This window comes from Mytilus edulis, chromosome 10 (assembly GCF_963676685.1).
Source record: "Mytilus edulis chromosome 10, xbMytEdul2.2, whole genome shotgun sequence".
NCBI lineage: Eukaryota > Metazoa > Mollusca > Bivalvia > Mytilida > Mytilidae > Mytilus > Mytilus edulis.
In genome coordinates, this window is record NC_092353.1 from 79,760,558 (window position 1) to 79,786,280 (window position 25,723).

Sequence of the window (25,723 nt, forward strand, 5' to 3'; positions counted from 1 at the left end):
CATATTTTGTATGAAGATACCTTATGTTAGGAAGTTTCCGTCTATCATATGTCCATTATCCTTGACATCATTTTCATGGTTCAGTGCTTGCATGAAAACAAATTAAGTTTTTGTGTTCGTGTGAATTTCTCACTTATGAGTAAAACAATAAATATATTAGGTATATGGGTTTCTTGCAACGTCTACATGTCCGCCAGACTGGGTTCAGCGGACCTTAACCTCATTCAAGGTTGAAGTTACATGATTGTTAGGTGAACAAGTCTCTCTTGCAGTTATTAATTGACTTTGACGTCATTTTGATGGTTCAATGGTCAATGTTAAGTTTTTTGTTTTTGTCTGTTTTTCAAGTACTAGTACTATAACTAATAGTTCAAATATATTTGGTGAATTATGTGCATACAAAGTCTTCAATGTTTTACCAGGTGAGCGACACAGGAACAAAACAAGTGTGTCTGTTGTTATCGCAGCTCCGTTCTCTTATGGAGGTAAAGGCTGGATAAAATGACGGACACTTAAAAACTGTGTAAATTTTTAATTCAAAGATGACCACAAAAAACTATAAAAAAAACCACCCGTAAATACTGCACCTTGTCATCATATCGGTTCTAATCACACAACCACACAAAAAAAAACCCAAATTACTCAAAGTAGCTATAATTACTGCAAATAGTCACAGATCGGGTTCAATCACAAAAAAAAAAACAAGACACAAAATACCCGTAGATACTGAAACTAGCTTAGCGCTCAATACTGATTATGGATAAAACAAAAGACAACACTAAAATATTAATTAGTATACTTCAAACAGATTTAGTAAAGATTTCATAAACAGTTTGATGAAAACCCCAAACTGTCAATCAATGACTTATGCAAATATCAACGAGATGCAGTACCACAAGCGGTAATAAATCAACATTAACGTACTGAATGGCTTGTGGTGATGTGGAAACTACTTTAAATGAGATAGAATATGTTTCTTAATATAAAAGAGTGAGACATATATATGTAGGACTCTAAAGTGCGATGGTCACGCTAAAGTGCGATGGTCTACGCTAAAGTACGATGGTATTTCAAGCAAAAGTGCGATGGTTGTTTGTTCGCTTCAGTACGATGGTGTCTTACGCTAAAGTGCGATGGTCCACAGTGGCGGATCCAGAAATTTTCATAAGTGGGGGCCCACTGACTGACCTAAGAGGGGGCCCGGTCCAGTCACGCTTCAGTGATTCCCTATATAAGCAACCAAATTTTTTTCCAAAAGGAGGGGCCCGGGCCCCCTGCCCCCCCCTAAATCCGCCTCTGGTCCAAAGGGTTAGATTCAGGGATTAAAACATCGAGGTTGAAAAAGTCTTTTTGCAAAAGCTAGTATGCTAAGGTATATAACATATGTGTTAGGCTTTATAATTTACCGGTGGGCTTTTTGTTACATCTTCTGACATCGGACTCGGACTTCTCTTGAACTGAATTTTAATGTGCGTATTGTTATGCGTTTACTTTTCTACATTGGCTAGAGGTATAGGGGGAGGGTTGAGATCTCATAAACATGTTTAACACCGCCGCAATTTTGACATGAATATCAATTATATGGTCATGTTTATAAATTTTCTGTTTACAAAACTTTGAATTTTTCGAAAAACTAAGGATTTTCTTACCCCAGGAGTAGATTACCTTCGCCGTATTTGGCACAACTTTTTGGAATTTTGGGTCCTCAATGCTCTGCAACTTTGTATTTGTTTGGCTTTTTAACTATTTAGATCTGAGCGTCACTGATTAGTCTTATGTAGACGAAACGCGCGTCTGGCGTATAAAATTATAATCCTGGTACTTTTGATAACTAATTGCGCCTGTCCCAAGTCAGGAGCCTCTGGCCTTTGTTATTCTTGTATGATTTTTAATTTTAGTTTCTTGTGTATAATTTGGAGTTTCGAATGACGTCCATTATCACTGTACTAGTATACATATTTTAAGGGGCCAGCTAAAGGACCCCTACGGGTGCGGAAATTTCTCGCTACATTGAAGACCCATTGGTGGCCTTCGGCTGTTGTCTGCTCTATGGTCGGGTTGTTGTCGCATTGACACATTTCCCATTTCCCTTCTCAATTTTATTTTATTAACTGATTGTTTCTAAATTAACAAGTCCGACCAAGTAATAACTGCTATAAAGGTAATTTATGAGTAGCAAAATACTATACTTCTTGTAAAATGAAATTTTAACAATTCGGAGCGTCTTGAATATTTGGATACTTGGTGTAGATTGCCGTTCACACTAATGTTACAACCTCCCTTACATTTGTCATTGAAAATTAAAAATACAAAATTCGTTCATTGTCGAAATATGCAACATTTATTAATTGTATAATCATTAATCTAAATGCGAGAGAAATGTAATGTTCGCCGAGCTTTCTACTTTTTCATAGCGAGTACAAATACATGTTTTATGTTCCTACAATGTACAGTACGAACTAATGTTTAAGCAGACAATTTATAGTTCACGCATGAAAACATGTATCTCTACTTTACCGACGTTAATTTTCATTAAAATCGACGGCATTTAAACGGGGATCACAAAGTAAACTGAAATTTATACGGTAATAACATTTAGATATTTCGGTTTTAAACGGAAACTCCACACTAAAATTTACGACAAAAGGGACGATTTTTCGTTTCCTATTGTTAATTTTCCATTTTTTGATTTTAACGAACGCAATCTATGTATTGCAGGTAAATTATTAAACCAGGGATATCTTTACCATAAATTACTTAAAACCTTTACTAAATTTTTCCACAGATATAAAGATTTGGTTTTGAAGTTTGGTTGTACCTGACGGGATAGCACATCCTCATTTTAAGTTTACGGAAATGTTGTTAACCGTGTCCGGAAATTTAGAAATGATCCTTGTAAACTTATCGTTCCTTTAAATAAACTTAAATTAAAAGGTTACCAACTCAACACTGTAATAAGATCTTTGAATATTGTTTTTATTGGTATAAATATTGACTTTGTTATCAGTAAATTAAAAGCAAACTAAATATAACTAGTATTTTATATACATATACATATTCAGGGATCTACAATCTGTTGATACCTGTAACTTGGCATTGCACAAGGTCGTGTTTTTCTCTGACTGTTAATGACATCTTTTCACTAAATTCATTGGATGTTGGATGTGTACGGATTGATTGAATAGTCTTAGATGCATGATTTTTTTTTATTAGTTGTTAGTGGTTTTGAACTGGCTTTCAGATAACTGCGAGTACTCTCAGATCTGTTCCTAGTATCTTTTCGTTGTACCCGGCCACGTCCACTTGTATGTTTGGCCATCTGATGAGTTAAGCCTTTTTCAACTGATTTTTATAGTTCGTTCTTATGTTGTACTGTTATACCACTGTCCCAGCTGGTTAGGGGAGTGTTGGGATCCCGCTAACATGTTTAACCCCGCCACATTATTAATGTATGTGTCTGTCCCAAGTCAGGAGCCTGTAATTCATTGGTTGTCGTTTGTTTATGTGTTACATATTTGTTTTTCGTTCATTTTTTTGATACAAAAAAGGCCGTTAGTTTTCTGGTTTGAATTGTTTTTCTTTTCATATTGGGACTTTTTATAGCTGACTATGCGGTATGGTCTTTTGTTCATTGTTGAAGGCCGTACGATGACCTATAGTTGGAAATGTCTGTGTCATTTTGGTCTTTTGTGGACAGTTGTTTCATTGACAACAATACCACATCTTCTTTTTTTATATGCCACATAAACAATGATTTGAATGTATCCGTTCGCTTCAAATAGAAGCATGATAAGTATGCGTATACTGTTTTGTATTTATATAGTAAAATGGTCGACTGTAGGCTTCTTCCAGCACTCGAAGAAACTTAATTAATTACTCGTAAGTCGTGGACATTTGGGGTAAAAAGTGTTAATGAAATATTCCTAATCTATCTTCCGGCATGTTCATTTTTAGTTTGTATAAACGACTGGTAACGTCATTATCGAACTACGATTCTATTAAACGTCTATACTTTCGCGGACCGTCGGGCCTAAGCGTATGGAAATAAATAAACTCATCATAGATACCAGGATTAAATTCAGTATACGCCAGACGCACGTTTCGTCTACAAAAGACTCATCAGTGACGCTCGAATCCAAAAAAGTTAAAAAGGCCAAATAAAGTAGGAAGCATCGCACTTTAGCGTAGACCATCGCAACAGATTGATTTTATCCATGTTCAGGTGCTTGATAGTGATGATTTGTAACACATGTGATTTTCTTTTGGATTTAATGTTTGCTTACTTCCTGTTTGTTGATATTTTCAATTATGAATAGGGTATGCTAAGCAAGACAACACATGCATTCTTGTTGTAAAATTGCATTCTTTTTAGCTCACCTGGCCCAAAGGGCCAAGTGAGCTTTTCTCATCTAACTTTTACAAAAATCTTCTCCACTGAAACTACTGGGACAAATTTAACCAAACTTGGCCACAATCATCATTTGAGTATCTAGTTTAAAAAATGTGTCCGGTGACCCGTCAAACCAATCAAGATGGCCGCCATGGCTAAAAATAGAACATAGGGGTAAAATCTAGATTTTGGCTTATAACTCTGAAACCAGAGCATTTAGAGCAATCTGACATGAGGTAAAATTGTTTATCAAGTCAAGATCTATCTGCCCTGAAATTTGAAGATGATTCGGACAACCGGTTGTTGGGTTGCTGCCCAACATTGGTAATTTTAAGGAAATTTTGACGTTTGTGGTTATTATCTTGACTATTATTATAGATAGAGATAAACTGTAAACAGCTATAGTGTTCAACAAATTAAGATCTACAAGTAAATTAACGTGACCAAAATGGTCAGTTGACTCCTGAAGGAGTTATTGCCCTTTATAGTCATTTTTTACCAATTTTTCGTTTTTGTTTTTTTTTAATATTTTACAAAAATCTTCTCCTGAAACTGCTGGGCCAAATTTAACCAAACTTAGCCACAATCATAATTGATGTATTTAGTTTTAAAAATGTGTTGGGTTATAACTCTGTAAACGAATCCTTTAGAGCAAATCTGACAAAAAAGTTCAATTGTTTATCAAATCAATATCTATATGCCCTAGAAGTTTCAGATGAATTGGACATCTGGTTGTTGGGTTGCTCCCCCAATTGGTATTTTTAAAGAATTTTTTGCTGTTTTTGGTTATTATCTTGAATAACGTTATAGATAGAGATAAACTGCACACAGAAATAATGTTCAGCAAAGTAAGATCTACAAATAAGTCAACATGATCAAAATTGTCAGTTGACCCTTTAAGGGGTTATTGCCCTTTATAGTCAATTTTTAACCATTTTCATTAATTTTGTAAATTTTTGTTAATGTTTTTCAAAATATTTTCGTCTGTAACTAAAGGGCCAAGTTTATTATAGATAGAGAAAATTGTAAGTAGCAAGAATGTTCAGTAAAGTAAGATCTACAAACACATCGCCATCACCAAAACAAGAATTTTTTCAAGAATCCATCTGTGTCCCTTGTTTAATATGAACATAGACCAAGGTGAGAGACAGGCTCTTTAGAGCCTCTAGTTTTAATTGGTTTACTTGAATAATCGATTTGCCAATTCTTTAGGAGGGACATAAATATACACTGACAATGAAAAGCTAGTGGAAAGAGCCAAATTACTAATGATCTGGAATAGACATATATAAGTTCTTTTCTTTTATTGATACAGTTGTTAATATTTTACTTAAAATATTAATAACTAAAAAATTGTTTAAACATTGACTATGCTTGTTTTATAATTAAACTTTAGTCGAGACATATTAATTTATTTACAGTAAAATAGGAGAAGAGCAGTCAGCTGAGGATGCTGAAGATGGACCACCAGAAATATTGATTAGTTTACTTTCAAAAATTTATTGGACTGTTGACCTCCACTTTTGGTGAACTGGCCACAACATTATAGCCAACAGTGCTGACATACTAAAAATTTAAGACATACAAGTCCCTCTGATATTGTTTCAGATACTGTGGATTCATTTATTTTTCGTGGATACCAATTTTTGTGGATTGAACAAAACTAACACTTTCGTGGACATTTAATTTTGTGGTTCTGACAAATTCTGCTTACAAGCCTATTTAAACTTTGTTATTCGTTCAACATTTGAATTCGTGGTTCAAATGTACCCACGAAATCCACGAAAATTGGTATTTAACGAAATGTAATGAATTCACAGTAGATTATTGAAAAGGTTTGAAACACCTGCAGTAAGACTTCCAGGATATTCAACATCAAATTCAGTTTCAGTTTAATCAACAAACCAGGGGAGACAATTCAGTGTGTAAACACTTATTTTTCAATGTCACAACAAATGCAACTAGAGACGTTGGGAACACAATTTGTTGTATGTCTCTTATTTTATTTATTCTTAGACATGTAAAAAGGATATATATGTGAACAAGTTGGCATTGCCAGAACTAACAAGTATTTGAGTCACAGTTCTGCATTTTGATTCAATACTTCTGTTGATTATTCAAACTTCTTCTTAATATGGGAAATTTATTTGTACTTCAAGTGAATTTTCAGAAAAAAAGGACAAGTGGTTACAAAGTTGTTATAAAACAACTTTGAAATAATACATTAGACATGCAGAGTACATTTAAAGAGTAAAGTAACTGTAAGCTAGGTTGTTTGTTTGCAAGAATAGGGACATAATTATATAAATTTATTGCATGTTTATTTTAGTTTATACATGGAGGACATACAGCAAAGATCTCCGACTTCTCTTGACCCCAAATGATCCCTGGGTAATATGTTCTGTATGAGAAGATAACATTATGCAGGTCTGTCAAATGGTAAGTCTGGTTACTTATGTAATACATAAATGAACAGGAAGATGGAATACAGGCATTATTAAAGGTATTAGAGTGATATTTAAACTCACAAGTTAAAAATTAACTGACAACACCATGGCTAAAAAAGAAATAGACACAAAATAGAAAACTAAAAATCGAAGTCGGAAAAAAAAATTGCTGAAGATTTACATTCTTCAAGTGTCTACAACATGTCCATGCTCTTTAAAGTTATTGGATAAAATGGAGTGAACATATTTAACAGACTTTCTTACAGAAGATTAGCAACATCACTTTTTAAAGATCTTGAAAGATATAACTGACAACTGACAAGTTTCCGGACCTAAAATATTCATGTAATATTATTCCAAAAGAGGTAGGGGCCTTGTTGGTGAAGTGGTCCTAAGTAGTTACCACTGTTATCACTAGCCAGTCAACACAGAGGTTGTGAGTTAACACCACTTGTGCGGGTGCACTCAACTCCAATCTTAATTGACAAGGATTTCAGTTTTCCTGATGTTGTCTCCAGGCACTCTGGCTTCCTCCACCAATAAAAACTGGCTGACACAAATGTGCCCAAAAGCGGCTCTCAAAAGTGGAACTAAAACACAGCAAATCAGAATCCAATAAAAGGTGCACAATTATAGGGTATTATACCTTTTAAAATGTAATACTCCTGTTTTGAGTGAACTCAATTAAGTTTATTCCAGAAATGTGTCATTCAAATGAATAGATAATAACCAGTGCAAATATATCATTTATATAACTCTCTCATTGTTTGTCCTTTGAGTTGCAAATTTGATGCCCTTATAACATAGTCATTCTTAAATCAGTGTTGTGACTGTTGTTTCTTCATGCCAGCAGAGTTGATGATGGTGACTTATTGATTGAGTTTGTCAGTCTTTCTGGTTTCATATCGACACATCAGGCTGAGAATATCTACAATGACGAAGAGCCTGATACTCCAGCAACAGAATTAGAGGCCACTGCTTCATGACGTGTGGGACTACAGAATCATTAAACATTATAACATACTGACTTTAGATAGCAGTGCTGATAAATTATTCATGTAAATCTTGTCTTTAAAAATACATTTTTACCAGTCTTATTGTAGAAGACTACCCATGGTATTCCATGTTAAAACATCAAATAAGTTTTACATTTAGTTTCATTCTACTAATAGTAAAATAAGATCATCTATGTTTTGTATATAAAATACTTTGTGGTTGTAAAACAATGTTTTGTTGTGTAATTTTATCCTCAAACCCTGCTTATATCTCCCACAGTGGGGGACTGATTCATAGTTTTTGTCGATCCAACATCACTATACCGGATAGATGAACTCAAAAATGTTAACCATACTACACTGTCTTTTGGACTATATCATTTTTGCCAGAGTTTACAGTGGCGGATCCAGAACTTTTCCTAAAGGGGGGGGGGATCTGACTGACCTAAGGGGGGTCCTCTCCAGTCATGCTTCAGTGATTCCCTATATAATCAACCAAATCCCCCCCCCTGGATCCGCCTATGGTTTATGTTTTGAAACTATCAGACAAAAAATGTTTTATAGATGTAAATTCAACAAGAATTTTTGTCAGAAAACTTCATTCTTGGTTTATAATCATATGTTTGTTATCACTCTTTAAGTTTGGGTGCAATGTTGAATTATTCATGTCTTTTCGTCCTTCGGACAAAAATTCCAGTCACACTTTTTGGTAGTAGTTTGACTGATAAATATGAGAACTTTTTTTTTTTCATTCCTTCCTGTTTGTTGCTACTTAAAAAAAAATCACTTTTCTCAAGTTCTACTTAACAGAATGACCTCATATTTTCAGCTTTGCAGTGATGAAATGTATTGAGGGCTTTTCTTATTAATCAAACACATACTCCCTACACTCTGATACTTTAGATTATGAGTTGGATATGCTTAACACAACAAAGCTTGTGATCTTTTGACTTGAACACTTTGCAAAAAAGGATTTAGTATGGTGCTGATTTTTTTTACCAGGGTCATCTATATTTGACCATATTTTCATGGGATCATTTATAGTGATAACCTCCATGATAGTGGACACAATATTGGTATCAAGTGTAAGGTTTGAACCTTTGGTGGGTAAACCAATGACTTGAAAAGAAAATTAGTATTTGCTGCTTCTCTACATCAAAGACTGGTTGACCTGGACTGGGAATAATGCGTCTGGTATAAGGTGACATGTCTTCCTGAGGACTGTTGCTTTGGGATTTAGCCATGTTAAAAGATCTGGCTCAGCATGATAAGAATTTGACATCTCACTTATAACTTCCTCTTTATTGGTAAAAATAATATATGTGTATGTATATGTATAGAAATGTATTAAATACAAATTATAAAAAAAACCATTACATATATATTTGGGTAATATAAAGATTAAAAACTAAAAAAAAGTTTCATTATAAGGTCCCTGACAACTTTCTGGCATTGGATTAGTGATAGCTTTCTTGTCTTTCAGCGTTTCTGAATTGTTTTGCATGTTAAAATTGCGTCAATTTTCAACACTTATATTTATGGTGGCCGGATGCGGCTATTTCGCCTTTTCGCGAGAAAACGAAATCGAGAAATCGAGAAATCGAGAAATCGGGAAATCGAGAAATCAAGAAAGCGAAATCGAGAAATCAAGAAAGCAAAAACGCGAAAGCGAAAACGCGAAAACGCGAAATGAAAGAGATTTTTCGATTTTCTCGTTTTCGCTTTCTCGATTTCGCTTTCGCGTTTTCGCGTTTTTGCTTTCTTGATTTCTCGAATTCGCGTTTTCGCTTTCTCGATTTCTCGATTTCCCGATTTCCCGATTTCTCGATTTCTCGATTTCTCGATTTCGCTTTCTCGATTTCTCGATTTCGCTTTCTCGATTTCTCGATTTCCCGATTTCTCGATTTCTCGATTTCGCGTGAAAGTGAAAGGAGAAAACGCGAAAACGCGAAAACGCGAAATGGCCGCATCCGGCCACCATATATATTTGAAGTGTCTCTGTATAAAAAAAAAATCATTTGGTTTGGTCTCCATAACATTTCAATCTAATAAATAAGTAGTCTGTATGAAGATCTTTGCCCTTTCAGGTAGTTGTTCCTAATAAGCTAGAACAAAGTTGCCTCCTTTTCATTCAGTTGGGATGTATATTCATTCATTGTACTGAAATGGCAAATAATCTGGTTAAATCATAAATATTTACAAAATTCAAGTTCTTGCACACCTTTCTAATGTTGGTTACTATGTTGACCCCAAGAATTTTTTCATTTTATGTCAATATATTTTTTCTGGACATGGTAAATTACATAAAGTACCTAAACTATTTTAATGTCATGCTCAGGAAATTAACTAGAATATTAAATTTGGCATTTCTGATAAAACAGCATTACAATTTGAAAAACATACTTTTGTCTAATATGTCCATCAATATGAAATTTGTTTAGAACGTTCAACATTATTTTGCATGTTAAGAAACTGTTGTCTAAAAAATGTTACACCTTGAGTTAGAAATTGTAGGTCTTTTGCTTGTCTGGTAAATCAAGAACTCTCTAGATAACTTTTAGTTAGAATGTTAGCAAATACTGAGTTATCTCCCCTTAATTGTAATTTTTTAGTGCCTTCAACCAAATTATATCTTGACTAACTAGAACAATCATAGGAAACAATTTTGTTTTCATAGATACACTACAATTTGAACATAAATTAATGTCAACTTGAGTAGAATTTGTGTTTGTCATGTTTTCACCAAGCCTGGTTCTTTGGCAGATTGGCACTTGAAATTTATGGGGGTGGGGTTAAGGAGAAAACTGAATCAATTTTAAAAAGTTCTTTAATAGTATTATATTAACCCCCATAAGATTTAATTTAGGAATAGCCAATACCTAATAAAGTAAATTTTAGATCACATACCTCCTGCATCATTTTGTCATGTGCTCTTACATCCCATAACTTGTCTGGTTTCATAAGTTTGTCATTCAATCCCAAGTCAAATATTTCAAAAGCTTGAACCATCTGGAAAAAGATTAATTTTATCATACCTTGATATTTTCTGACTTGTTCAATTATTTTTCTACACCATTAAAACATAGTTTTTCTACCAATTTTAAACTTAATATCAAAACAAGCTTTCTACAGGTAAACACATTCATTTTATTTCATTTAACTCTTGGATCATCAGCAAAGTTAAGAAATCATGAAAACTTAGATAGAAATGGATAAATTTGAAAAAGTTGGTTTATTGTAGACATATATTGTTGCTTTTTGTAATCAACACTTAATTAAAAGTCAAGGTGGGGGGGGGGGGTTCTAACCCCCCCCCCCCTTTTTTTTTGGCCGATCAATGCATTTGAATGGGAGCATATAGTTGAAACCCCCCTTTACTCTGGGTTGGGACCCCCCCCTTTTTAAAATGGCTGGATCCGCCACTGCTTTTTAGAGGAAATATTTTCTTCAAAAACAAGCATATAGGAAAATATCATAGTTACATTTTACAGGCTCTGCTAGTGTGAATTGCAAATTGTATTGACCATGCCCTGTAGGGTCTTATAAATTGAGTTCATTTCTGGCATATGAAGTACAAAGTAATTATGTAAACCTGAAAAGCACATCTGTTAAATGGCATTCTACCAACAGCAGTCCCAAGACCTGGACAAAGAACCCTTCTGATTGGCTGATTTTCTGGGTTTCTGTTGTGCTTCTGTACTGCAATGGAATATACAAACTCATGAGTAGAATGTATTTCTCTAATTCTATGGTAATTTTTACTTTTCTGAACCTATTGTATAACAAAATTTAAAAAACGTGTGGTCTCAGAAGATAATTGGGTGGTTTAAAGGGTCATAACCTTTATCAGCTCTCTGGATGTATAAAAATATGATAACGTGCTAAAAAAAGAAAAGCATAATAATCAAAGTAATAGAATCAGAAATGATTTTCATAGATATGTAAATACCTGACAAAATGACTCTTCTTAAAGACGTAAGCATTGGCTGAGTTTGTGATATACTATGAGTAATGATTTACTAATCTATGTTAATACCTGCCAAAATGACTCCTCTAAAGGACAGATAAGCATTAGTAGAGTTGATGACATCTTTTGGTACTCTCATTGTCGGGACGTGTATGAGGTATTTGATTGGTTTACCATTACTTATATTATTGGTCTTTAACTTCTGAATGTGTTCTTTGTCTGGATCTTTGTCATAGGCTGGAATAATGATTGCGTTTCCCTACAAAATACAAAATTTGAATAAAATAAGGTTACCGTGTAGATGCCAACACAACCAGAAGACGCATGAAATCAGATGCCTTAATTTAGTGGTTGTTAAAATAACTGTTTTTTGTGTTTTTATTAATTGTTCTTGCATAAATCAGGCTGTTTGTTGCTTTCCTGTTTAAATCATTTTACAATTTTTAATGCATTTTATAAGTGCAATATGTCATGCACCAAATACAAGTTTTGAATATATTGATTTTTTAGACAGTTATTATGAAAGACCCCGTGAACAGAATATTTAATAGTAGTCAATATATATGTTCTTTGAAAGACCTACCATCAATATTAAATCCAAAAATGCACTCATTTACAAAAAAAATGCATAGTTAGATCTGATGAGGTAGTTAAATCTTCATATTACAAACTTACAACATAAATTCGATGATAATAAGTAGAACAGACAAGAATTTCAGGTTGTACACTTATGTATTTTAAAATGAAAATTTCTCCAAAATACAGATCAAGATCGAATTTGGGCTATTGCGTCCCCTTCGCCGTTCTTGAGTTATGTCCATGTCAACGGGCATTCGTAAATTAAAAAAATGCCCGCCCAGCTTGTCTAGCAAAACAGCCATTAGGCGTCAGAGTAACCTCGGACTAGGGCATCTGTCCCATGGACAATGGGACATAGATGTCCTTCATATATAATGGAATAATTCTAACAAAGTTGTACTCTACTCACAACAAAGTTTTCTCCGTCATACTGATCCCTTATTACTTTCTGTATCCGTTCTTGCCTGAAGAAAAGGTAATATATTAGCCATTATTAAATGATATGAGCAAATTAGTCCTATAATACGGATTAATCAACCAGTGCAATACTGATGATGTTCCTTTGTCGATATAAATCAACGAGTTAATATTGCTTATCGAACAGGATCAGAACACCAAGAAAAGTGATAGCAGTATAATATGACTTTTAAACAGAGCTTTGGCACTGCCCGTTTATCTCCTAGAAGGGAGAGTCACGTTGGTTTTTAATTGAAAGGTTTTTTTTTAATTCTTAATCTCCTTGAAATAAATACTTCTGAAAGAAAGTAAAACCAGTTTCTATTAAAAATGGGCACCACAAAAATATAAAAGAACACTGGTATAAATGAAAAATGGCTTTCTCCTGATATATTGAAAATATTGTTTGTCTTGAGAAAAAATAGCCAACCTCTTCCTAAACAAAATTAAAGATGAAGGTTGCTGTTTTAAACCTAGTCATATTAACAACTTTATGGAATATGAATCCGGTAGATATCAACCATTAAAATCATCTTAAATACCTCATAGCATGATTGCAGTTTATCAAGCAACTTTAGTTTTATATATATTTTGTATTTTGATAATAAAACTTAACTTTAACTCATTGAAAAAAAAATTAAGGTCTGACAAATATTCTAAGCATACGTTAGCAGACTATTAATTATTGTCTTCATTTCAATGTATGCCAGGATTTGTTAAAATTGATATTGACAAAATTAAAACTTTAATAGTAAATACTTGACAATACGTTTCCGTAAATGAAGGAAACGTATGTTAGACTTACATTTGCCATCCAAACAGCTCAGAAAACACACGATCAATCCCACCATCCATAAAGCCAAAGGCATTTGCTGGAGAGACCTATTTAATTAGAAGTGAATATTAATGTGCACTACTTGGAATCAAATACTATATATATATGCAATAGGTCAACTATATTTGGTGTATGGAAATAACTAATGATATATATGTCAGCCGCGCAGTTTTTATTAGACCTTGACCTCATTTTCACGGTTTATTGCTCAGTTTTAAGTTTTTGTGTTTTTATCTGTTTTTGTCGAGCCTGCGACTTTTGTCGCAGAAAGCTCGGCATAGGGATAGTGATCCGGCGGCGGCGTTAGCTAACTTTTTAAAAGCTTTATATTTTAGAAGGTGATAGACCTGGATGCTTCATACTTTGTATATAGATGCGTCATGTTACGAAGTTTCCGCCAGTCACATGTCCAATGTCCTTAACCTCATTTTCATGGTTCATTGATTAAGTAATGTTTAGTTTTCTTGGTTATAATGTTTTAAGTTTATGTGACAGTTGTAATAATAAAATCTTTATATTTAGGACTATCAACATTATATCAATGATAAGTAAAGAAGGCAAGACATTTCAGCGTGTGCACTCTTGTTTCCATTTGGATAATTGGTCTGAAAATGTTCGTTTCTTATGATATGTGCAGACCATAAAAGTTTTCCTGTTTTCATGATGTATATGCACTCGTATTTCTACAGTTATATACGGCGTATATGTATGCAAGGAAACTTATATATGTATTTCTTCGTTTTAATTTTGTTTGGTGAATGTATGGAGAGATTTTGTGACATAATCTGATATACCATAACTCTGCTTTATCATTCCATCAATGATCAAATATCTGTAACTGGACATAATCTTGATGTGTTCCTTGATTGGCTATTTAAATTCTGTTTCGTGCCATTTTTCACTTTTCTTTATATATTTTGCTCATCATTTTCTATTCTTTACATTTAGCACCTCATTATTCTCTATTTAGTATTTATTACGTCCCTTTTAAGCAAAAATATCCTTAAGAACTAGTAGTTGCTTGCGTGGGACTTCTGATGTAAGCGTTTCTGCTCCATGAAGGCCTCAATGAACTTTTTTTATTTATTGTGTTTCTAAGTAAGCATAGTGATCTAAATATGCACTGTTTTAAACTGATACACCATTTAGTAATTATAAATTAGAAACCAATAAGCATATGGTTCTTAACATTGAACTGGATTGATACAACTGTAATTAGTTATATTGATATGAGGAATACAGATTTGAAAGTAGTAGTACTTACAACAGCATCTACTTCAGGAGTACCAACAAATATATCACCCTCTGTAGACTGAAATATAAATAATAACTATTTAGCAGATATAGGCTAGATACACGTTCAGAAGTCAAAAATCTACGAAGCCCTTTATAGACCCTTTATATAGATGCTACGATATTGAAAGCAACCTTGTACCGACAGGTACTTCTTCAACGGTGAAACCAATTACAGGGGATAAAAGCAAGCTCACTGCTCTGGTAATAAAGAATGAGGGGCATGATGTGGGTTGGGGTCTCATCACGTTTCACGAGTTGATTTTTTTGTCAATCACGATTCACAGAAAATAAGTTTCCATGATCACGAATCACGAAAATATATATATTAAAAAAAACCTCGAAAAACGATCACGATCACGATTGCGAAAATGCGCCGATCAGGAAGAACGGAAAATGAAATGCCCTTCGAGAACGAAGCAGGTATTCTGCCTGGAGTCTGTATTCTTTAATTTTATAGGTCATTAGTCTCTATTTTCTATATATTTTGCTCATTATATTCTCTCTCTCAAGTAAGTAGCAGAACCAAAAATGTGTATAATTACTAGTACCATACAAATACTAAAGATTCATTCGTTTAAATGGATACTAATAGATTCACGATTTTTTTGATTTTTTTGTGGAATTTCTATGATTTCTTTGAATTGGAATTGAAAGATGCAAAACAGATGTTTCTTTCTTTCATTGATGTTTTAAATACATCATCTATTTATTTCTATAATTTTATACATATATTTTACTGCAATACCTTGATCCTTTTTTCTATTTTATTCACAGATTTTACTGTAATATCTTGAACCTATATTTCATATAATACACAGATTTCACTGTAATACCTTGACCCTATCTTCATATTTTCTGAACTTCTGTTTCCACTCGTCTACCATTTTACGTTTAATATCCCTGAGATAGTATGTAACTTTTATTTTATCTCCATGTTCGTGTTGTACAGACGGCTCTTCATCAGCTGATTTAACTGTCGATGATTCTAACTGTTTCAGTCTTTGCATTGCTGTGTCTATTTCTGTTTCTACCAGTGCAGCCATACTTATTCTTGCCTTTTAGAGATTGAAATATTCTGGAGGTTGACAGAAGATTGAAGTTTTTACCTATTAAACACCAAAAAACGTATTGCAAACAACAGATAAATAACATATACTCAGGAGGTTGGGTTTTGTAGAAGTGTTGCAATCTTACAAGTTACACTCTTGATACCTAGCTTGGGCTCTTAATTCTTAATATATCTCATATATTGTACGCGAACACAACATATACCAGATGCTCCGCAGGGCGTAGCTTTATACGACAGCAGAGGTTGAACCCTGAATGGTTAGGGCAAGTATGGACACAACATTCAAGCTGGATTCAGCTCTAAATTTGAATTGTGATTAAATAGTTGACACAGCATAGGTTTCTGACACAGAATGAATGTGTTCTAATGAACTTAAAATTTTTGTTTTCTCTTAGAGCAATTCACTATGCTGTTGAATATTAATCCTCTCAAAAAAATGTTTGAAGAAATTTTCTTTTTTATTTATGAAATTTCAAATGAGAAAAATTGAACCCAATTTTTTTAATCACATCCCCCTTTCCCTTATTCCAAAACTAATCTCAATTAAAATTTCTAATGGAGTTTGCAACAATAACTACTCATTTAAATACATCATAAAATATTAAGATGTAAAAAAACTGCTTGTTATCACTGAATGGTAAAGATTATTTTAATTTATCAGTTGGTAGTAAAAAGTGAATATACATTGTATATTGTATATAACAAAGATTTAAGTTGATTCTGGACAAAGAAAGATAACTCCAATTAAAAAAAAATCTTGCTATTGCACAATATTTTGCAATTAGATATTTCTTGCTTACTATTCTGGACAAAGAAAGATAACTCTAATTAAAAAAAAATTTGCTATTTCACAATATTGTGCAATTAGATATTTCTTGCCATTGCACAATACTTAATATAATAATTTTAAATCCTGATTTGGACCAACTTGAAAACTGGGCCCATAATAAAAAATCTAAGTACATTTTTGGATTCAGCATATCAAAGAACCCCAAGATTTCAATTTTTGTTAAATTGTTTAATTTTGGACCCTTTGGACTTTAGTGTAGACCAATTTGAAAACAGGACCAAAAATGAAGAATCTACATACACAGTTAGATTTGGTATATCAAAGAACCCCATTTATTCAATTTTTGATGAAATCAAACAAAGTTTAATTTTGGACCCCGATTTGGACCAACTTGAAAACTGGGCCAATAATCAAGAATCTAAGTACATTTTTAGATTCAGCATATCAAAGAACCTAACTGATTCATTTTTTGTCAAAATCAAACTAAGTTTAATTTTGGACCCTTTGGACCTTAATGTAGACCAATTTGAAAACGGGATCAAAAGTTAAGAATCTACATACACAGTCATGACAGTTAGATTCGGCATATCAAAGAACCCCAATTATTCAATTTTGATGAAATCAAACAAAGTTTAATTTTGGACCCTTTGGGCCCCTTATTCTGTTGGGACCAAAACTCCCAAAATCAATACCAACCTTCCTTTTATGGTCATAAACCTTGTGTTTAAATTTCATAGATTTCTATTTACTTATACTAACGTTATTGTGCGAAAACCAAGAAAAATGCTTATTTGGGTCCCTTTTTGGCCCCTAATTCCTAAACTGTTGGGACCTAAACTCCCAAAATCAATACCAACCTTCCTTTTGTAGTCATTAACATTGTGTTTAAATTTCATAGATTTTTATTTACTTATACTAACGTTATTGTGCGAAAACCAAGAATAATGCTTATTTGGGCCCTTTTTTGGCCCCTAATTCCTAAACTGTTGAAACCAAAACTCCCAAAATCAATCCCAACCGTTCTTTTGTGGTCATAAACCTTGTGTCAAAATTTCATAGATTTCTATTAACTTAAACTAAAGTTAGAGTGCGAAAACCAAGAAAATGCTTATTTGGGCCCTTTTTGGCCCCTAATTCCTAAAATGTTGGGACCAAAACTCCCAAAATCAATACCAACCTTCCTTTTGTGGTCATAAACCTTGTGTTAAAATTTCATAGATTTCCATTCACTTTTACTAAAGTTAGAGTGCGAAAACTAAAAGTATTCGGACGACGACGACGACGACGCAGACGACGACGCCAACGTGATAGCAATATACGACGAAATTTTTTTCAAATTTTGCGGTCGTATAAAAATCATTTGTATACTATAATACTAAACTCAGTGGCAGATCTAGATCCAGTGGGTTTAGAGGTTACAATCCCCATTTTATGGACGATCAATGCATTTGAATGAGAACATATATGGTCCGAGACCACAATTGTCGTCCCTTGATTTTCGTTGTTCACAAATATAGTCCCTAGTGTTGACAGTCGGTTACTTGCCATTAATTTTTATACCCCTTCCAAATTTATTTCTCCATGTTGAATGCCTCAAATTGCAAGTAGGGGGTGAAATTACACTGTAAAACAAATTGGGTCCAGAATTTTAAAGGAAAGTAGTGATTTGGTCCAGCTGAAAAAGGTTGAAAATTAGCACTTCGGAAGCTGTCAAAAGATTTCAAGACGCCCTAAACATAAAATTGTCCATATTTTGAGTTAGAGCCGATGAAGTTTTCTATAATTTTGATATAATTTGTCCCAAAAGTAGTACAACACACTGTAAAAGTTTCTTTGAGAAAGCGCAGGTGGGATTTTTTTTTATTTTCATTTATGTTCTAAAAGAAATGCACTACGAAATAATTGTGTTCTCGGACCTATAGTTGGAACACCCCCTTTCTCCCTCTATTCTGGTTTAGGAAACCCCTTTTAAAATGTCTGGATCCGCCCCTGAAATTTAACATAACACTGAATCGGAGAAAATTTCAGCAACAATTAATGTATGCCTTAAAATGTTTCAGGAATGAATTATTAGGTTATTAAAGCAATCATGTTCGTTTCAACCAAATCTGGATGCATCTAATCCAAACTTCAAATATGATATGTTGCATGTTTATTGCCACTCAGTATATATGTTACAGACCATATGTAAATGTATTGAGTATTTTTAATACGACAAACGTTGAACAGTAATTGCGTAAAGCATACCCCTATAAGAATAATTTAGGTGTAAAAAAATAAAAGTGTCTAAAAATGAAATAATCATGTTTTCATTGTAACTTGATTTAATAATGATATAAAATGAATTTTAAAACTCACAAGTTCAAATTATAGTAGAAGCCGTGCTGCATTTAAGTTTTGCTGCATTTAATAATTGAATGCTTCTTTTTGTAACTTCATGGGTGTGTAAAATCGTTGACCGAAATACATTTTGTATCCTATAAATGTGCGCACGGTCAGCGCTATTGTATTTGAGTCTCACCTCTTATAAAACATTTACATAATATTACAATTTTACATATAAAACAAAAGCCACATAAAAAGAGTTATGAGGGACTCTATGAAGTTACGAAAAGAAGCATTCAATACTTATAATCACATTTTTTTAGCTAGGACCATGAAAACACGATTTCTATCAAGTTTTTATTTAATTTACCTATGCACTTTATTGTAGAAGCACGTGTCAACATGAATGTACAATTTATTTTGAAATGAAGTTGATTAAGGAATAGCGCGAGATTGCAGTAAGCCAATCAGAAGAAGGTTTTATAATGAAACAAATAGATCTAATGTAATTATTATGATTTATAATGTGTCTTTACGAAACGCAATGTGTCAATGCCAAAAATAACAATGCATTGTAAACATGGTAAAGAAAGAAGTATAAACTTTTACTTTGATTTGGTATTTCAATTTGTTTTTTTGGTAAATTAAATTTCATTATCATTCAATTATCACTTCAAATTATTCCAAGTTATTAAATCATTTCATACTGCTCTTTATACGATTTACCATTATCCTAGTTTTATTGGGGAAAATAATTGGAAATTAGAAATTTAAAAAAAAATGTCCACGCCCAAAATGCTTATGGTTTAATGTACGGACAAAACTATCAACATGATCGATGTGCTTAAAATTGACTCTAGATAACGAGGGTAAAACAACAAATATATCAAGACAATTATTTTGTAACAAATAAAAAGGATTTTAGCTAATAATAGTGCCTATTTTGGACCAGAGAATAAGCTCTATCTATTTAAGAAGTTTGCATTTATTCGAAAAATACCTATATGGTGTGAATACTCATATTGTTCGGCCAGTTAATAACCAAACGAGTATATACTCAAATGGCCCGACCATACGCGTAGGGTCCAAATACTCATATGTTCTGGAACACATACATACTGTACACTTCTCGTATTAGATTTAAGCATCTTGGAAGTTTGCAGTTAAATTTAAAATAACAAAATTAATTCATCCCCCCTTTTTTATCAGGTTTATTTATAGCAAATACACATTGATTTTTCTTACTGTCTGCTGTAGATTTTTTACTACAAAAAATGTTTAATTCATTTGATCATTCATCATGTTGATATGAAAATAGTTTTTCAGTTTTTCTGGTTTAAGAATTGAAAACAAAAACATGACACTTACCTTTTTACATTTGTTTTATATATTTTCATCAATATTATTTTGAAGGGTTATATACCTCTAGCTTTGGGTAACAGCCAGGAAGAAACTTTGACCATATAAAGACATATGACCTCAAACTTACACCAGTGTTAATCATTCTTTCACATTCTAAAAATAAAGCTGATTTGCCCTGTAAAATTTAGAGTTATCTCTCTTACAGTAGTCATTTAATATCTAATTTTACATTATATAGTATGTATTAGCTTTAGTTTAAGAATCAAATACTCTCAACTTCTGTATAACGTTTTTTTCTAGGTCGAGACCAGTAAATCAAATCAAGGAGGATAACTTATTTCTTCGGTTTGAGGACAACAGGATCATGAGGATCGAGTTATTTACGAACAAAATGGGTCTTATGATTGTTAGATTGGCTAGAGGTATAAGGGGGGGGGTTGAGATCTCAAAACACATGTTTAACCCCGCCGCATTTTTTGCGCCTGGCCCAAGTCAGGAGCCTCTGGCCTTTGTTAGTCTTGTATGATTTTCAATTTTAGTTTCTTGTGCATGTTGCGTATAATTCGAAGTTTAGTATGGCGTTCATTATCACTGTACTAGTATAGACATTTGTTTAGGGGCCAGCTGAACGACACCTCCGGCTGCGGGAGTTTCGCGCTGCATTGAAGACCTATTAGTGACCCTCTGCTACAATCTTATTAAACAAGTGAAACTGTGAGCTACTGCTCACTGATGATACCCCCACCGCAAGTGGATAGTTTTAATAGTGTAAACATATTCAAGTGTTCGGTAAACAGGAAGTTGTTGAGTGATGAATCTGAAAACGCATCACACGGTATAGCTGACTTGTATAAATCCTGAAACCAAATTTCAGAAATCCATGTATTGTAGTTCCTGAGAAAAATGTGACGAAAATTTTCAACTTGGTTATCATGTGTAAAATAATACATTGGCAAGTGTTCGGTAAACAGAAAGTTGTCGAGTGATGAATCTGAAAACGCATCACACGGTATAGCTGACTTATATCAAGTCTGAAACCAAATATCAGAAATCCTGGTAGTGCAGTTCCTGAGAAAAATGTGACGAAAAATTTCAACTTGGCTATCAGGTGTAAAAATGATACAAGTGTTCTGTAAACAGGAAGTTGTCGAGTGATGAATCTGAAAACGCATTACACAGTATAGCTGACTTATATCAAGCCTGAAACCAAATTTCAGAAATCCTGGTAGTGTAGTTCCTGAGAAAAATGTGACGAAAAATATTCATGGGACGGACGGACTGACTGACAGACTGACGGACTGATGGACTGACGGACTGACAGAAGGACAGACAGAGGTAAAACAGTATACCCCCCTTTTTTCAAAGCGGGGGGTATAAATATTGATCTCTAATGTCGTTATACTACATATATTATGAGTATAACGAAATCAGAGATCAATATTTTTATTAGATTGCCTCTGCTATTTTCTTTCCTTTGGTCGGGTTGTTGTCTCTTTGACACATTCGCAATTTCCATCTCAATTTTATCTTGGTTTGTTTGCTAATTTTTCAATCACACCACACTTAGATCATCCTTAATTCATATGTCCTTCACTTTGAGGTCATCACAATATCAAAGATTACAACAACTGATTTGCAGATCCGAATGTATTTTTCAATTTCAACTAAATTTAAGTTAAAATCTCAATATTTTAGTTTTAGCCATTGTGACCATTTTGGTTGACTGTTACATGTGTTAGGAATACAAATTTTATGCCAAATCAATGAAGGTCAATGAAGGATAAAAAAAAAACCCACCTGAATTCAAATAGTTTGGGGATGGGGTCAAAATTGTTGCAAGTTTTGTTTAATTGACATCGATTTTATATATATCCTTATTGGTCAATCAATTTTTCCCAAATTAGGTTAAGAGTGGGGGTAAAGGGGAAAGGGGGGGGGGGGAATGAAAAAACTATATGAATTAAGCTTTTTATCGATCCTACATTGAACTTTTGATGTCGTCCCTAACCTATATAAGAATCATTCAGTCTAAGTTTGGTTGATATTGATCTTGAAGGTTAAGCATATTATTTTATGGACAACAGAACTGTTGTACCCCAAATTATTGCAAGTTTCCCACATGTCCCTTGGGGCCACGTGAACTTAACAACCGGCACACCTGTGCCTGTCACCTGGTGGAAAAATTCTGATGAATTTTTTTATGCGCATACATAATTAAGTTTCTCTTTGTGTTGCTTTTCATTCTTGCAATTCACTTATTTAACCCAGCTACAACCGGGTATAAAAATAACAGCCAAAATAGCAAAAAACATGTCAAAACTCCTAAAACTGATTGTCTCAAGCTAAAATATCATAGACGTTAGAGCTTGTCACACTAGTCATTTTGGAAGGTTTATAACCTAGCTCCTATAGTTATAAAAAAAAACCGACAAAACTGTATATTTCAGGTGTAATAGATCTTGTGATGCTGATAAATTTTGCATGTCACACTTTCCTATTGAGATATCAGTCAAAAACTGCAAAACATATACAGTGAAACCTTATTAAACCGAACCCTGAATAAACCGGAAACCGGTCTAATCCAAACTTGTTCTAGATCTGAAGACCAATCATATCCCATGTTCATGCATTGTGAACCCGATGAAACCGATTACCTGCCAAACCGAACAAAATCGCAAGTCCCGGAAGGTTTCTGTTCAGTCAGGTTTTACTGTATATATTTCAGGAGCTATAGTTGCAAAAACAAGTCAACAGATGTTTCTTCAATATTAGAGTAGATACATAAATGAACTCACCATAGATACTAAAATTGAGAATGGAAATGGGGAATGTGCCAAAGAGACAACAACCCGACCGTAGAGCAGACAAGAGCAGAACGTCACAAACAGGTCTTCAATGCAACGAGAAATTCCCGCACCAGGAGGCGTCCTTCAGCTGCCCCCTAAACAAATATATACTAGTTCAGTGATAATGAACGCCATACTAAACTCCAAATTGTACACAAGAAACTAAAAGTTAAAATAATACAAGACTAACAAAGGCCAGAGGCTCCTGACTTGGGACAGGCGCAAAAATGCGGCGGGGTTAAACATGTTTGTGAGATCTCAACCCTCCCCCTATACCTCTAGCCAATGCAGAAAAGTAAATGCATAACAATACGCACATTAAAATTCAGTTCAAGAAAAGTCCGAGTCTGATGTCAGAAGATGTAACCAAAGAAAATAAACAAAATGACAATAATACATAAATAACATCAGACTACTAGCAGTTAACGTGCCAGCTCCAGACTTCAATTAAACTGATTGAAAAATTATGTCTTCATCATATGAAAGTCAGGTACAATCATCCCCGTGAGGGGTTTAGTATCATACCATCATAACTACCTGTTTTGCTGAACCTTTTTGAATAACACTTAACTTAGATCCTATACTTTTTATGATCACAGCTAAACACTGGTAAAAAATACTGTTTCAGGGGCAGTAACTCTTAAACAAGACTATTTTCTTCTATATTGTCCAAACTGTAGATAGTATCTTGCTCAGTGGCAGTTCCATTCCAGTCATTTAATATCTAATTTTACATTATATAGTATGTATTAGCTTTAGTTTAAGAATCAAATACTCTCAACTTCTGTATAACGTTTTTTTCTAGGTCGAGACCAGTAAATCAAATCAAGGAGGATAACTTATTTCTTCGGTTTGAGGACAACAGGATCATGAGGATCGAGTTATTTACGAACAAAATGGGTCTTATGATTGTTAGATTGGCTAGAGGTATAAGGGGGGGGGGGGGTTGAGATCTCAAAACACATGTTTAACCCCGCCGCATTTTTTGCGCCTGGCCCAAGTCAGGAGCCTCTGGCCTTTGTTAGTCTTGTATGATTTTCAATTTTAGTTTCTTGTGCATGTTGCGTATAATTCGAAGTTTAGTATGGCGTTCATTATCACTGTACTAGTATAGACATTTGTTTAGGGGCCAGCTGAACGACACCTCCGGCTGCGGGAGTTTCGCGCTGCATTGAAGACCTATTAGTGACCCTCTGCTACAATCTTATTAAACAAGTGAAACTGTGAGCTACTGCTCACTGATGATACCCCCACCGCAAGAGGATAGTTTTAATAGTGTAAACATATTCAAGTGTTCGGTAAACAGGAAGTTGTTGAGTGATGAATCTGAAAACGCATCACACGGTATAGCTGACTTGTATAAATCCTGAAACCAAATTTCAGAAATCCATGTATTGTAGTTCCTGAGAAAAATGTGACGAAAATTTTCAACTTGGTTATCATGTGTAAAATAATACATTGGCAAGTGTTCGGTAAACAGAAAGTTGTCGAGTGATGAATCTGAAAACGCATCACACGGTATAGCTGACTTATATCAAGTCTGAAACCAAATATCAGAAATCCTGGTAGTGCAGTTCCTGAGAAAAATGTGACGAAAAATTTCAACTTGGCTATCAGGTGTAAAAATGATACAAGTGTTCTGTAAACAGGAAGTTGTCGAGTGATGAATCTGAAAACGCATTACACAGTATAGCTGACTTATATCAAGCCTGAAACCAAATTTCAGAAATCCTGGTAGTGTAGTTCCTGAGAAAAATGTGACGAAAAATATTCATGGGACGGACGGACTGACTGACAGACTGACGGACTGATGGACTGACGGACTGACAGAAGGACAGACAGAGGTAAAACAGTATACCCCCCTTTTTTCAAAGCGGGGGGTATAAATATTGATCTCTAATGTCGTTATACTACATATATTATGAGTATAACGAAATCAGAGATCAATATTTTTATTAGATTGCCTCTGCTATTTTCTTTCCTTTGGTCGGGTTGTTGTCTCTTTGACACATTCGCAATTTCCATCTCAATTTTATCTTGGTTTGTTTGCTAATTTTTCAATCACACCACACTTAGATCATCCTTAATTCATATGTCCTTCACTTTGAGGTCATCACAATATCAAAGATTACAACAACTGATTTGCAGATCCGAATGTATTTTTCAATTTCAACTAAATTTAAGTTAAAATCTCAATATTTTAGTTTTAGCCATTGTGACCATTTTGGTTGACTGTTACATGTGTTAGGAATACAAATTTTATGCCAAATCAATGAAGGTCAATGAAGGATAAAAAAAAAACCCACCTGAATTCAAATAGTTTGGGGATGGGGTCAAAATTGTTGCAAGTTTTGTTTAATTGACAT

General features: G+C 33.8%; 2 protein-coding genes and 1 long non-coding RNA gene across 4 annotated transcripts in view; 1 reads left to right on the plus strand and 2 right to left on the minus strand.

Moving 5' to 3' along the window:
• LOC139492001 (uncharacterized) overlaps positions 1-25,723 on the minus strand; it is a 275,234-nt gene that overhangs the window by 182,275 nt on the left and 67,236 nt on the right. The gene's annotated exons all lie outside the window — the stretch shown is intronic.
• On the plus strand, positions 6,725-7,925 carry LOC139492003 (uncharacterized). Its single transcript, XR_011656687.1, has 2 exons — positions 6,725-6,829; positions 7,755-7,925. It is a non-coding gene; the product is annotated as an uncharacterized lncRNA (long non-coding RNA).
• LOC139492002 (uncharacterized) lies at positions 8,683-20,703 on the minus strand. Of its 2 annotated transcripts, XR_011656686.1 has the most exons (10): positions 20,518-20,703; positions 15,799-16,071; positions 14,934-14,981; positions 13,640-13,716; positions 12,788-12,842; positions 11,869-12,058; positions 11,425-11,531; positions 10,740-10,841; positions 9,811-9,992; positions 8,683-9,361 (listed from the first exon to the last, which is right to left on the minus strand). XR_011656686.1 is itself a non-coding variant. In XM_071280025.1 (8 exons), the coding sequence occupies exons 1-8, from the start codon at positions 16,006-16,008 to the stop codon at positions 9,981-9,983; spliced, it is 801 nt and encodes a 266-aa protein (XP_071136126.1). In that variant the 5' UTR covers positions 16,009-16,023; the 3' UTR covers positions 9,693-9,980. The 2 variants fall into 2 exon arrangements, 1 of the variants encoding a protein (XP_071136126.1); XM_071280025.1 differs by lacking the exons at positions 8,683-9,361; positions 20,518-20,703 and having other exon boundaries at positions 9,693-9,992; positions 15,799-16,023.